General features: G+C 32.8%; 1 protein-coding gene across 3 annotated transcripts in view; it reads right to left on the bottom strand.

Moving 5' to 3' along the window:
* Positions 1 to 5,434: 5,434 nt before the first annotated feature.
* MS3_00005236 (uncharacterized protein) overlaps positions 5,435 to 16,455 on the bottom strand; it is a 28,761-nt gene continuing 17,740 nt past the window's right edge. For 2 of the 3 annotated variants that reach the window (XM_051213266.1, XM_051213265.1), the window contains 5 exons: positions 13,541 to 14,023; positions 11,649 to 12,058; positions 10,061 to 10,442; positions 7,787 to 7,897; positions 5,435 to 6,470 (listed from right to left, as the gene is read on the bottom strand). In XM_051213266.1, coding sequence (XP_051069229.1) covers positions 6,451 to 6,470; positions 7,787 to 7,897; positions 10,061 to 10,442; positions 11,649 to 12,058; positions 13,541 to 14,023 — 1,406 coding nt within the window. In that variant the 3' untranslated portion in view covers positions 5,435 to 6,450. Of the gene's footprint in view, positions 6,471 to 6,601; positions 7,898 to 10,060; positions 10,443 to 10,873; positions 12,309 to 13,540; positions 14,024 to 16,455 lie in introns of those variants that run through there. The other variant, XM_051213267.1, reaches the window with a different exon arrangement.

Raw genomic sequence — 16,455 nt, 5'->3', positions numbered from 1 at the left:
ATAACCAGTGATAAAAAGTACATGTTATTGGGACTATTTGAATGATTCATTGTCAAATGAAATTTTACTTTAATATTACATATTGAAATAAGGTCAATAGAATTTTTTGCCGTAAATTTGAATACCTCCCTCACCATTTTGTCAAAATATAACAATTGTTTCTAGTAGTGACAAACCTATAAGTAATGAATTTACAACTATTTATATCACCATAGTGTTTTTCATATAATTGTCTTTGATTAAAATACAAATTTTATATTGTGCCTACATAATAAGCTCATCATATGGTGCAAATGGATAAACTACATATAGCTCGTTCTTAAGATATAGGTGAAAGATACTCTTAAAAAACACGGAGTGTGAGTATTGAAGTCCCTGTAGTATTAGACTTTTGCTTTAAAGATGGACATAAATATTCTTACTGATGGCTTTGCTGGACTATTTATGTCACGTTTGTTTTTGCATATAAGATATTTCGTTACATATAGGCATTCATAGTAATCTTCCTACATCCCCATAATGTAATCATCCATGCCCAGTAATACTGAACCAGCATCTTTATCAAGACAGGGTTTACAAGTCATATAGCAAGACTTCCTAAGAACCGCTAAACCCAATCATTAGAATGCTCTATGAAGTTGAAAACATCAAATATATTTAATAACTACTCACAGTCGTTCAAAGTTGCCCAAACTACTTAAATGAAGAAAATTTGTATCAGTGAAGCAAACCATAAGCTCAACGACATGCAAGTTGATAATCGTCGAAAGCATCTTGAGGTCTGGCCAAATTACTTTACTCACCAGTTTTACTATTCCATTCACTAAGCGACGTTATCGAAATATCTTATGCTATTGGGCATGTAACCACATATCAACCCGACGAGGCAAAGGTCCGTAAGGAACTTAAAATTTTGAAGCATCGTAAGTTGCCTGGCTCAAAGAACTTAGATTTGGCTCTTTTCAAGGATAAAAACGTATTTCTAGTCATAAAACTGGTCTGTTTATTTAGAAAGATTTAGTAAATAAAGCGTTCGGCTACCATCGAATGAAGTGATTATAGTATCCATCTTTAAAAAGGACCCACGTAAATATGCTTCCAATTGTTTCTCAAGTATTGGATCCCGTTATATCTCCACAGGTTGTGCGAAACTCATGAGCTGACTCACAAGATGTAACACTGTTTTCATTCATCCCGAGGGTGTACTGAACATATCTTCACCCTCTGCTAAAGTCCTTGAAAACTCCCAGTAGTGTTGTTCGACTTCGCTACTGATAAACAAACATTCTAACCTCGGTCCCAACCGGCTAATTTAATGAGGATTTTTATTGGCCAGCTGAGTAATAACTCTACACCTATTCAAGTATACACACATACCTTTGTCCATTAGAAAATGAAGATACATCTTTTAACCAGCGAGACGTCTCGCCCTTTAGAAAAGAAAGCCAAATCTTGGACAGCTGCGTGGTCATATTATTTGGTCGATATGTAATTGACCCAATGTAATGTAGTCATTCCAAGATAAAATTACTATTCCTTGATATCAGGGCCTCCATCCCTTTGTTGGATAGGAGTCTGTTGGAGTATTTCTGAGAAGTTGATTAACATTTTAAACGTTTTGTGAAAAAAACATATCATATAGAGAAAAGACATGTAACTACCACTCTCCATTGATTCAGTCTAGCATTGAGATTAGACAGTAACTCAATATCACCAGCCCTGTTCGGTTCTGCCACCGATGACATTCGGGAAGCAGTTAAGAAAGTACATGTTGCGGATAAATTATCCGGGAAAAGATCTAATTAACATTATTCTTCTGCGATGGAATGAGTCACTCAAATTGTACTTAGCGATTTCGCGAAGGATAGCTGAGAATTCTTCGTTGTAATTAACACGTAGCATTGCACAAAGTGAATATTACATACTTGACATTTCGATAATGATATTAGAAGACGAAGATTATCAGAACTATGTGATATATTAGCGCAATACATTTCGAACAATCTGGTCACACATATACTTGTTAAGAGCATTTATATATAAAAATAAAAGGTCAACTAGACAGGAAATGGGGTAAGAGGAGATAAGGATAATGATAAGAGTAATAATAATAATAATGTGAACACAATTTGAAACCTAATCACATTGGATAATAAGTCAATATTACCAGAGTAGGTTTAAGGTAACAACAAACTGTTTGTGAACACACCAAGGGGGTTCGAATTTTCGTATGGCTAAGGCTTCAATAAACCTTAGCATACGCCCTTTTACACAACACTACAAAAGCTGAATTTAGATCAACTTGTGACCTGTTTCAATTATATGTTTAGCGATAGAGGATGATGGATGTTTATCCTCTGCTCTTATTGGGTCACTTGATTGTATTTGTTTCTGAAGCCATTTGGGTACATGTTCACGCACCCTAATGTTGAGATCACGATTACTCCTCCCTACTTATGTGTGACCACACACACATTTAAATTGGTAAACACAGTGGATGTTATTGACAGTGGGATGTGACGCAATCGTTTCCATGTACTTTAGGTTTTGAATGAAGCATGCACCTTGACATTACCCAGACGCAGTGTTTCTGCGAGATTGGCAGGAGCCTACATATCCTTTGTAATATAGCTGAGAATAGTAAAGATATTTGGACATCCGAGTGCTGGTGACAACGTGAGAGTTGAACTAAATCTATACATAATGAAAGCCTATTTGGTTCATCTTAATCTGCCTCATTTTGGTTGTGAAAGGTTGGGCATACAATCCAACCGAGCAAAAGTGAGATTCATATTACAACAGGACAAAGTTCATCTTGATAGAAATATCTCTAAATAAATGTTATTCTTACTCATTTATTGATATGATTTCTTTGTTTTCTATCTCTTCACAATATCATTGTCTTATTTTGCGTAACAGTTTTTGGCACTGCTTAGTACTGACACTTCTGTATTGTACATAAATATATCAAGATATATTTAAAAGCATCCCAGTAATTAGAGACTAGATATCTAACAAATGATCGAATTCTTCATTGAAGATAGTATAGTTTGTTTTTATCTTATAACATTTTAATGGTACTTCATTTTAACCACAACACAATTATCGAAAGTAAACAGACTAAGGAGAGATTTATGTACATTATTTTGAGCGACAATATAGCACAGGGTTCAATAGATCATTGCATATAAATTAAGCAGTTGATATTATGAAGCAACCAGATACTTCTAGAAACATGAAATTCGGTAACTTGAAAATTATACTTCTGCCTATGAAATACAAAATCCTCTAGTTTATTAAACACCAATATTACGTAACTAATAGTAGATCTAGACAATTTATGAATTCTTAAACATGTTTCAAATTCCAATACCATTATGTCTGTATATCAAAAATACTGTTAGAACGATTACTTTTAGCGACCCCAAAAAATGACCTCAGAATACTTATTTTAACCTATGAGTGAAAAGGCTTCGAAAATCAAGAATTCATCGCTACAAAATTGGTGAATCTTAAAAGTATGTGGTAGCTTTACAATGTTTATTAATTTTTCAAAGATTTACAATTTGTTTTCTGAATCCGAAGATCGACTACTACTGCAAAAAAAATTAATTTAAGAGGACAATTTTTATCTTAAGTGTTTTACAGGTCAAAGATAGGCCCATCATGTTTTAAAATATATTTTTCACAATATATATGTGCATACTACCTGAAAGTTCTACAAAATTACGTAAAATACAAAAAACTATGTTAATAAAATTTCTGACTGCTTCAAGTAATTTGTACTACACGAAAGTGTCTATTATTCACTGAGTTGGTTCATGAGATGATATACTTAAAAGCTTACTTTGAACAACAGAAAAATGAATGAATTCATAATGACCTAATTTTCAGACACAATCAGCATCCGAAGAAGCAAACGTTTTTCGTAACTTAGTTTTCATAACATGTTATATTCATTGCACGGTAATAGAGTAGACTATTTATTTGTCGATTTCAAATATTTGAGCATTAAATAAAGCCAACTTCTACTTCTACTACTCATTAAGGAATACGAACTGTCACTGCATTTCGATTTTTATGTACAAATCTGAATCACTACCTGGAACTTGATTGGTTCGTTGCTAAAGTATAGTTTTATCAAAGCATTCAGTACTTTACTGGTACTAAACAAGAAGTAACATTATTTACTTTTCAGTATGGGCTTGTAGAGATTGTTGAATTTCATTGAAATAGTACTTTACTTTGCATATGGTCAATATTGTTTCAGCAAGACTATAATTTATGGACGACCTTTGAACGAATCTTAAGTAACCTTGAGAAATATTAGCCAATCAGCAAACAGTCAGCATAGAGTAAAAATATGTTATACAAAACCAAGGAAATAAAGTGGATACACTTCTTATACGTGGTTCGAAAACTTATCAGGGTTAGAAAGAGGTTCAGAGGTTCTAAAATCGTAATTCATGCTACAGAATAGTCGACCTTTGGAGCCATGATAAAGTCTCAAAAACTCTTTCCGCCTCGACCACATAGCTTCAATATTGTTTATGTGCACTCCGGTTGTTGTGTGCACAAAATGCTACTTGTGGATAACGACACGATTCACATCACCAAGACTATGTAGGAGTCAGTACGCTCTCCAAACATCCGTATATAATGTACTACCTGGCTGCAGCCAGTGTTACTGGTGCTTTTATTATCCAGTTCGCAATGATTGTCGTAATTTGCCTTAGTTACGAATTATATATGGGGTTTTCATCACGAACTGACATCAGCTATAATGCCAGAAATTTATTTAGCCAAATGGATGAAAGGCTTTCGCGTTAAAATCCGAGATCTATTATCTTATACCTGATTGATTCGTCCACAAATTATAGTCCCGCCGTTTTATTTGTTATAGCCGCTCAATTATCCCTGTGAACCGATCGTACGTTAGCATTAAGCACTGAAGTTGGCGCCGTAACCATGAAATCTCTAAAACGCCTCTGATTGGCTCGTCTATAAATTAGAGTCTCGCCATTGTTTCTAACAAAACATAACATATTTAAAGCAAAATAAAACTAGAAAAATAGTTGCACGTACAGATGTTAACGGAACTCATCGTAGATCATCAAAGTATGTTATTCGACTGTCTGTCAAAATTCCGGTACACAGAGCAGAAGTACGCCATGTTTTATTACGTACCTAAAGATATTGGAAGTATTTAACTACATGTACCATTGAAGTATCATCCATGAACGATAAAACTGATGACGTAGCAAATATTTGAATTCAGTTTTGAGAAAATCTGAGCCAAAAATAATGTGAATTATTGATATAACCAAGGGACTGGGAGAAACTTCAATGATGAGATCTCCACACAGTGGTAATATTTATAATTAAACACAATTAAAAATAAACTGTAAACGATATGTGCGCAAAAATTCTCTTTATTTTAATCTACATATATTATTATTATTATTATTATTTCTTTCTCCTTTCATCTCCTTCAGTTTAATTTATTTATGTTGCGACAAGATATGTGACATCCCGGACAAACATGTTACAGCATAAGACACATCTGCATTTAATCATGCTTTCTTATAGTTAATTTATCCACAATATTACGTAAATATGCAAAACATTAGGTGTTTTGACTAGATTGGTTCTGGAACACCAAATACAAGTTAGAATTATATAGATTAAATATACAATTTGGAATATATTCACACAAAACAATAACTTATCTGATAATGCTTTACAATGATCAAGTAAGGTATGAAGTACTTGATAATACAGTAAACTTATGATATAAGGTTTCAGATAATGACCACCTGCTCAAACTAACTTACAAAGAGTGAGGTTCAAGCCTGTGACTTAACATTTAGTATCCAAGTTTTTCTTTATACAGATAGGTCGAATTAAAGTGAGCTTTGACTACTTAAAACAATTTATTGATATAGAATATTAAAAACAAACAAGAAGGCTAAACAAAAAGTTACATTTCATCTTTATTTTAATGCATTGAGTGTTGACAAGATTGAAGATAAGAAACAATATATCAGATGATCTGTAATAATAATGCATAGGAACTAAATTCCAACTAATTTATTTGTTTGTCTTTTTTTGGTTGGGAATATGAAAACAAAATGATGTTAATAAATTAAAACTACAATAAGATAGACCTTATTTCATAAACAGAATTTTTTGATGAGCACTAAAGGGAGATTTATTTGGTTGAGTGAAATAGCCGTCAGTGTTGGATATAGAATAAGGGATTAGAAGGAAACACAACTGATCTAAACACATTGTTCAATATTAAAAAGAAACGTACTACATTCTCAAGAAAAATAAAGTAAACGAAAAAGTCGAAAATGGTAAAACTAAATGCAACAATAAAATTAATTGTTAAAATTGATTATCAAGTGAGATCAAACGTTACAATGTGAGATATTTTCTGATTCATCGTTAGATATGTCTATTGAAACCTGAAACATTCAGAAAAAATGGGGTTCATCAAAAAAGTCCGTCATACATTGTACTATATATATATATATATATATATATATATATATATATATATATATATATATATATATATATATATATATATATATAAAGCGAAACAATTATTGAATCTGAAGCGGGATCAAAATACAACATACCACGATAGACCGTAAAGGAAGGGGGAGAGAAGTAAACTCCAGTGGATCAAATGAGCTGAATACCATAAACTTTCAAATACATCCTCTTTTAATTGTTTAGAAACAATGGATTAACGCTCCTCAAACCTTATAGATAAAATGAGCTGTTAGAAACCCATTTATTGTTTATTCGAATGTTCAAATATCGCTCCAGTAGATTTATAAATGAAATTATACATAACTTTAAAAGTAAAGTCTTCAATTGGATCCATGGCAATATGTTCTAATAAGTACACATTAGTGGTTTTCAGAACATCCAAAAAAATTAGAATTTATCAAGTTCAGGTTTAGTTAACACTATGAACATTAAGCCTATGTGAAGTAAAATTAACTAGTAGATAGATTTTCTAGAGTTTATTACCATAATATTATTTGTAATCTCTAGCTTTTAGTAACAAATATCAGTGTAAGTAAGAATTAAAACTATTTGAGTATTAAATCTGCATTGAAATCAGTCGAATGAATTGAGGTTATCAGTTCAAAAAAATTATACATATAGGGAATTCTGGATTAATTATTGTACTAGTTTATAATTATCTAACATATTTGTACCATAAAAAATCTCTTTATGATAATTACAACTGTGGTATAAGCTACTTATGTTAACAGATATAAGTAGCATGCAACACCAAACGGAAGTGGAATGTGTGCCAGTAGAAGATTGCGGAGATTTAACTGAAGAAAACAGAAATTAAATGTAACAGCAACAGAATTGAAAGAATCAGAAAAACTGATGGAAGACGTGCAAATTATGCATTTAATGCATGCCTTTCATATTTTACGAAAGCACTCTGTAATTTTGCGTTTAGCAATTAACTGGTCTTCCTCATCTGAGTGTTCGTTCACTACACAACTCAATGATTTAAGTATTCAATTAACGAGTCATGAGATTTTAAACCTCATTCCAATTGAAAGGGCTTGAGTATAGCCACACAATAATAATACTTGTTTAAATGGAAGCTAATAAGTTCTATAATGCACAGAAAGTAAAAAAATCTAAGGGTAATTCAAATCTGATACTAATCCTTCACAATGTATGACAACTGCATAAAAATGTGAGTAGTTTAGGATACCATATTGGCAATCAGATGAAGACTTACCAATGTTGTTTTGACCGATAGAAGAACCATGAGGCGACGTAAGATTCACACTGGGATCAGTTAGTAAAACAGAGCTCGGAATAGATGCAGTTTGTACAGATGGTCTTTGACCTACATATAAAATTAAATTCACAAAAACTAGTTAAATAGATGAAATATATATGAGTGACAAACAGGATAACTAACAATAAGTCGATATTACATAATATTACTTACGTTTGTTACTCTTCGTGGAAGAGCATAGGCCGCCCACCAGCATTAACTATCAAGCTCTGTCATGGACAGTCCTTTCTAGTTTTTTACAGTTCCTATTTATGCTTTTAATGTCTGCTCCCAATTCCCAACGCAGTGTTCTTTGATCATCCTCTTTTCCATTTCCCTTTAGGATTCCAAGCTAGCGCTTGCCTCGTGATGCAGTTTAAGGATTTCCTAAATGTATGTCCTATCCACCTTCAGCATCTTTTCCTAACTTCTTTAACTGGAAGCTGATTTGTCCTCTTCCACAGTAGGCTGTTGCTGATGGCATCCGGCAGACGGACATTGAGTATCTTGAAGAGACAGTTGTTTATAGATACTTGTACTTTTCTGATGACGGTTGTAGTAGTTCTTCAAGTTTCAGCTTTGTATGTACAGTAGGACTGCTGGACGTTCGTACTGAAGATTTTGACTTTGATGTTGGTTGACAGTTGTTTTAGAGTTCTATATTTTCTTCAACTGCAGGAATGCTGTCCTTGTGTCACCAACCCTTATCTTTACATTGCATTCGATCCTTTTTGTTTATCGATGATGCATTTCAGGTACGGGAGTTTCCACCCCATCTTCCAGAGCTTCTCTATCAAGTGTGATCGGGTTTATTTGTTTGAACATATAAATATTGGTACAAAGGGGCACCGGATACATATGCGCCACACAAATCACTTAATTTGTGTGTGGGTTATAATACTGCCCAGGGTGCCCAGACCGAAGCACGTTGGTGTTCTGTTCTCCGTGTTGTATTTGAAGATCTTGGTTTTCTCCTTGTGCATGTTGAGGTTTCCGCTATAGTGGTTGTCTTGACCTGCATTCCCTCATATGTATCAAATAAATAATCATTATAAAAGTCTTTCACTTTCAAAATTAAGGGAAGATAGGAAATAACAACTACTGAGCGCCACTTCCTTCACTGTATCTTGAGATTTAGTCATGCCTAACTGAAAACTCAATTATAAATGACGAGGTTCGATATGAATACATTACCCAAAAGATATTGTATTTCATATTAAGGTCTAAACTGTTCACTGTTTAAATGTTTTTGTACTTCTCAGGCTACGAATCAGGGAATATATTTAAGTATATCGTTGAATCTTGTCGAAACTATTTTAGGAAACGACAACTTTGTTGTAACTAATTATTCAAAACTATCTTGATAGGAGTGAAGCACGTGAATGATACTGAAAATTTCTCTGGTCAAAAGCTATCAAACATATGATATTTCAAACTCTTCAAGTAGCTTATAAGTGTCAAGGCCAAAGTTGGAAGTGATAGTTATCTACTCTAAAGAAGTAACTTAGACTAGGTCACGAAATATCAGAAATACAATTTTCTACTGATTGGGGCATCACAAAGATGTTCGAAAGAGGGAAAATGTATTCCACAAGCAGCCAGAAGCACGAACAACAACAAGCACAACTCAAACATATATATATATATATATATATATATATATATATATATATATATATAGCATAAAAAGATGTCCTTGGTAGACGTAACAAAATAGCATATTGAAAGGGACAACGAACTAATGACATTTAAAGTCCTCCCAAATGGGAAATACGGTATGAAGATGAAAATGGGCGCTTTGGATGTGAAAACAAGAAATTCAAATTTTTAAAATAAAATTACAAAAATAAGACGTCTACCAAGTGAGTTCTGGGGATCTAACATCCCCGACAGAATGACAATAAGTGTTTTTACAGGATGGTGCCAAGTCATGGTTTGAACAACTTTTTTAAACTGTTCCTTCTTCATTTAAAATTAAATATCGCGGTATATCATACAACATATAGCCTAGATTCTAATCAGTCGATTCAATTCCAAAACCTGAATAAATAAGCACTGTTTGCATAAAACTTTGCACCTAACTTTAACAATATGCATTTGATGAATCCAAAACAATCGAGCAATCGTGATAAGGCATGATTCGACTGATCTTAAGTAACGTTATCACTACACAGTTAGTAGAAATTGAATCACACAACAATGAGTAATACACAAATATAAAATGGCCATTACCTATATTTGAAAATGTAGCATCTCTGGAACACTGGTGAACATTAGGAACAGTATTCAAAGACCAGTTAGCCGACAAAGTTTGGGGTGAGACAAGAGAATTTCCAAGCACTTGAGGAGAATTATTGGTTCCCGTAAAATTAACCTGACGGCTGATCGACTCGACAGACGGAGGAAATCCTGCGGTCCCCTGTAGTAAATGAGCAGTAACAGCCGGAAAATTTAACCCAGTATTCTCCGGATGAGACAATAAAGGTCCATGGAAATTACCATCAGTAGGAAGAAATGACGGCTTAATTTGTGACTGTGATCGCGTCAAACGATGAAGCTCCAATTGCAATTGAGTAAGATTAGATTGTTGTTGCATAATTTGATTAATAAGCAGCTAAAGAGAAAAGATTAGGATTAATAGATGAAACAAATATTTATTAGTAGTATAGTGTAAGAAGTGTGGTTCAAATCGAGAATTCGAAACAAAGATGAGGAAAGTGGATCTACAATCCTTTATAAACAACAATAATCACTTTGAATTGCTCACAGATTCGGTTACGAGAAATATATTTTACGTATGAAGGACAGTGACAACAGTCAGTTGACAAAACCATAGTAAGATGGTTGGGGCTCATATCTACGACATAAGTCCCCAAACTACTATCGACATATCAGAACGAAGGTTGATAAAATGGTAACTTCAACAACTAGTTTATGAATTACTTTTCTAATTGTATTCTTAATAAGTAACTACATTACCATGTTTATGTATTTTGTTCATCATAAGATTTCGGTTAACCCATAAACTATGATCATACGACGTACTATTTCTAATCTGTTGCCAGACGATTGCTTACGCTCGCCCCATTCATAGACACCTTTGGTTTGTTTATGTATAGTTGTTACTTCTCACTTTATAGTGTGATGAGGTTCGATATGTCTGCATATAAACCATGTCTGTCTGAAATATAAATATGGCGGAAGTTGGTTGCCGACTTTTGGACTCAAGGTAGGGGCATAGAGCGAAGCTTGCGAATAACGGACAGACAGAAGCGTAACTGGATCGGGTCAAGGTCGACAGTGTTGGTCGGGCGTGTGATTGGTTAATCCGAGGACACTAGGCTATCAAAGAAAGAGTAGATGCAAAATAGACCAAATTAGGATAAGGATTTTGATTGATGGCTTAGCACGCGATATTGGTTAGCGATCCTCAAGATACATCAATTATAATACACTTCCACTATAGAAAATAGTTGTAATATATAACAAAACTAGGACGTGTGATTGTATAGGGGTTCCCATACATATTTTGTTATATAACCAATGAAACAGTTGCATTCTCTAGCCTTTGACTATATGAATAAGATATATACAACCTTTATGTAAACTCATCTGCACCTGCCTTCATCTTTACTTACGCTTATTTCAATGAGAAATGAAGCTATTTTATTTCACATAAACTAATGATGATTTCTATTTGTAGTCGCAAAAATCACAAACATTATTAATATAATCCTTTTAAACGGACCAAAAATTGACATTCCAATAATAAACAGAATAACGGACATGTATTTGGGAAAATGACAGAAATTAAACATACCTGGATCTGGGGAACCTCATGGACACCACTCTGTGTAAGCGGCTGGTCAGTATCTCTTAAACTATTAGGAGCGTACGCAAAAGAACTTCGTGGACATACATTCAAGGAACAAGGTAAACTCTTTGATGGATGCTCTTGTCTATAAAGCATTGCTTGATAAGATGCTCCAGAGTCAGTTAATAGTATTTGGTTATAACTTGGAATAGACGAACTACATTGACACTGATGAAATGCAATAGATCCAACAGCTGAAATGGACGGCTCCAAAGATGTGATGGATGAAATAGGCTGATGAGATGAGTTGTGTAACATTAACTGAGTGACTGTAGAATTCAAATGAGAGTTTTCGAGCATCAAACAACGACATACTTGATAGAGCTGGGCTACATTTGACTCTAAGCGTTGAATCCCTATTGGAAAGATAAACATACAATGCTGATGGTCAAAATCACTCCCTCACATAATACAATTATAGGGTATTACATAAACCAACGTAAAGCTATATAAACTACCAAAAATTTGACCCATTCAGAGTAAACTTTTAGATTTCATGTAGTAATAAAAATTAATTACAACTTTATTGGTAAACAGAGAAACGCGTACATAAAAAACAAGAAATACCACTGTCGGTTTGATTTTAATAATCTCCAAACACACATAGAAACAACACTTTTTCTAAATATATGCACGTGTTTAGTAATACTAGTAAAGATATTACGATTGGATGTATTTTAATACTTCTCTTTTGCTCTAAAATATGAATTAAGAAAGTGAAAACTAAATAAATAACCATTAGAATTTAAAAATAATTTCAGTTATAAGGTAACTGGTTACTTTTTCTTTTCATATGTGAAGCTAAGATCCCTTTTTAAATCATGGTAAAAAAAAGACTTCAAAAAAACCGTCAGTTCTGACAAGTAGAAAATAGTACTAGTTCTGAAACAAATGGTCTTCACGTAAGTGATAAGACGCTGTTTGTATTGATGAATTCGAATTTCTTATCCTAAATTGAAGTGAATAACCGTTAGAGATGTACGTTAACCATATAATGGGAACATGAGTGATGAGTAATATTTGAATGGTGTTTAAGTTACCATTAGCAATCTAAACAACCAAGCCGAAAATAATACAATGAGGTGGTAAATGCTTAAAATTAACATATTCCACTGAATCAATACAAATACACAGTACGACAAATAAAAATTCTCAATTATACGAAAAATGCATATAGAGATATGAGTTCAAAGTTATTCATGAGAATGAGAACAAAGTAACCAGAATAATTAAAATGAGAATTTCAGTTATCACATGTATTATATATGCAATACAAATGCAAATAAAAATTCGTATAGGCTTGCACAGTAAATTCATCATGGATAAATTTTGCTATCGTTAAATGCAGTTCGATTCATAACACTCCTAAGTCAATTTACAACTAAGAATTGACAATGGTTGAAAGCTAGAATATGATAGTACAATGATTACGAAGATTTCAAGGGGCATACTTAAAATACTACCACCGGATAACTAAAGAAAACATCGAAATGATGGGATAAGTTATAAAAGGACTTTATTGGCAAAGTAACCAAAAACTGGTGCCAAGATGGTTGTCTGTATTAATCTCAGCTAAATAATGGCATATAAACCAAGTACTCCTGATCATTCTTAACAAATTAAGTCAAACCTACAAATACCTGGATGAGACAATGAAGTGATAACGGTTGTGGTTTGTATAAGAAAACCTATAATACAGTTTCGGTTAGAATAAAATAGATAATAGAATTTTGTGATTAAAGTAGTTTTGGTAACATATTATTACCAGTAGACAATGATTAACTAAGGAAATAGCATATTAGTGAGATCATCGAATAGAAATTTTCTCAATAACTTACGTTCATTGGCTATGGCACCAGACAGATCTGACATTCGACCATCATCAAAGTCATTACAATTTGATGCAACAACTATATGACCCAAAACTCCAGTATTCTGGTTAGCAGAAGCATTAGTGTGTTCACCTAATGAATTTTGTTGTGAGTGTAAACGTTGATCAATCAATTTATTTAAACCATCCTTTATTTGAGTATCCCCTGATTTGTTTTTGTGACGAGTTGGAGGAGATGGACTTCGACCAACCTGCGGAAGTGATAATTTATATGGAACATCATCAGTAGAAGAAACATAAACATTATCTAAATTATTTCCGTGAATATCTTCACATTTTCTTGATGCTCTCTTAATAACTGAACATGGTTCACCAGGCATATCCAAGGAACTGGTTGCAACAGAGCTGCGTACACTTTTCAAATGCCCATTGGGAACAGATCGAATAACATTAGAAGCATTATTAACTGCAGACACTGAAAGACATGTACCTGTTGAAATTACAAAAAAACAATAAAACTTACTAATAGGTTTATTACTCTTCTAAAAAAGTCACTACTAAGGAGTAACAAAGAGAAATTTCTTAGTTGTCCACCACTTAAGAAAAATTTTGACATTTACATTTGATGGTTATTACAAATAATCTGAAATTTTGAATGATAATAGCATGTTGTCCAAGCCAAACTAAAATGTACAGTGAAGGTTCGTACATGATATTAGTGTTTAATTCAATGAAACTAATCTGTTTTTTTTCTTTAACTTCAGACATCATCATACTCGTACATTTTGTCTATGAGAATTAAATTCACACTGATTTTGACCACAAAAAATATCAACTAAGAATTTTAGGTAGCAAAAAATAACTTATATTTGATTTTCAAGAGTAGAATTCTCACGTAAACATGGGAAATATGAGTATATAGTTGAATGGATTTGTCACTAAAGGAATTAAGAGTGAGTTAAGTACAGTTTGTAGATGTGCAATCAACAATTTTTTAAAGTTAGATTACGCAAACAGTTTGATTACTAAATTTAACTGGGAAAAACAAACATTTTAAACTATCATATAAAAACATATAACGATGAAATCCTGGCTAACTATAGATCATTAGGTTGTGGATATGGTCTTTAATTTATTTATTCATTTTTACTCAAAAATCATTTATCAACAACATTATGATTTTGACCTATTTTAATGCATATGTATCACAGTTAAACGTTACAAGATGACATGAACCACAGAGCAATATAAATGATTATAAATGAATATTAAGAACCCTAAAGTATCTTCTCTTCCTATTAAACTCGGTAATTATCATATAAGTGAAGATTAGTTATTTTTTAGTTGTATTACTTGTCAATGACTTTGATAGTTTCAAAAATCCTTAAAATGTATAATATAAAAACATTTATGAAAAACTAATATATATTTACTGTAAACATAAGTCACACATTGTACTAAGTACAGTACATCATCTCTACTTAAGATTGACTGGTTTTGCCTGAATTACAGTATTACTATATATATATATATATATATATATATATATATATATATATATATATATATATATATATATATATATAGAATATCGCCTCACTCTATCTTTTTGAACCATATTCCTAATGTTTAGTCATTATAATTGCTACTACATGATTTCGATTGGTTTTCCTATTCGTCTCGTCGTGCTAATGTGGTGTGCAACTTGGGACCACTTACATCTGTCTCAAGTTTTATCCGGATGACGACTGACTTTGTATTATATAATCACATTTTTACTTTTCTCCCCTTAAACTTCTACAAACGGACGGGAGATGGGTGTCAAAGATATTTTCATTACTTCTTCGCTATGAATATTGAGCGAACCTACAACTACATTTCTGCTCCTTCTATATAAAATTCAGATATCGAAGTAATACAACACAAATACTTATTCTGTGGGTGTACAATAAGTCAGTTTGGAATGATAATCCACAGGTAACATTCACATGAAAAAAATGTGAGATATATCGGACTAGTAGTTATTATTCATTGTGAACTAATGTTATTAGCTTGTGTCAAGATAAAATAGTACCGTAAACATTGAATGATCTCTAAGAATGTAATAACCCTTTTTAATTATGGCGTACATATTATGGGAAGTGTTAATTAAGTAGCAAAAAAGGAAACAAATAACCTATTCCTTATTGAAACAATCAGCTAGTCAGTTATAATCAACTTGGAGTCTGGTGGCACAAATGTGCGTTAGCCCAACTTGCCATGCGAGATAAAACTAGCAAGATGAACAGCAAACGAGTCAAAATAATCATAATAGCAATGACAGCAAGATTAAACACTGAAAGTATGGCTCGAGAAAATGGAATGAAAATGGTATGTACGAAGGAATATATGAACGTAAAATATAGAACATAATAAATAACTGAAGCAATCTACACCACTGTGAACAAGTCTGAGCCATTCCTTGTTAAAGTAAATAAACAGAAATATAACTTGAGATATGTCACAAATCCATCAGCTGACACAGTGAGAAATCAACAGGAAATGCATAAAACATGAATAATTGTGGAAATCTCAGAGAAAAAGAGAGGAGAGGTGAACATTAGCATAATTTTTAAGACTTGGAAAAGTAAAAACTAAAAGTTCAAAATAAAACAAACCTGTTTAAACAAAAAGGACAAACAATTCATCCATGTACATATTCAATTTGAAATCCAGTGTTATTTGAACAAACCAACATCACTCGTAAATAGTGTACTTCCATGTAATAAGGAGGATTTTCAACAATTCGGACCAAGAAGGAATGCAGTGACCCACCCGATTTGACTATACGATCCAGGATACTCATTGCAAAACAACCTGGCACTCATGATCGTGTAAACGTATCCACACTCAGTGTGATAGTAACGCAGAACAGTATGAAGA

This window comes from Schistosoma haematobium, chromosome 3 (genome assembly GCF_000699445.3).
Source record: "Schistosoma haematobium chromosome 3, whole genome shotgun sequence".
Taxonomy (NCBI): domain Eukaryota; kingdom Metazoa; phylum Platyhelminthes; class Trematoda; order Strigeidida; family Schistosomatidae; genus Schistosoma; species Schistosoma haematobium.
The sequence above is the reverse complement of the archived record's forward strand: the minus strand, read 5'-3'. Positions and strand labels throughout refer to the sequence as shown.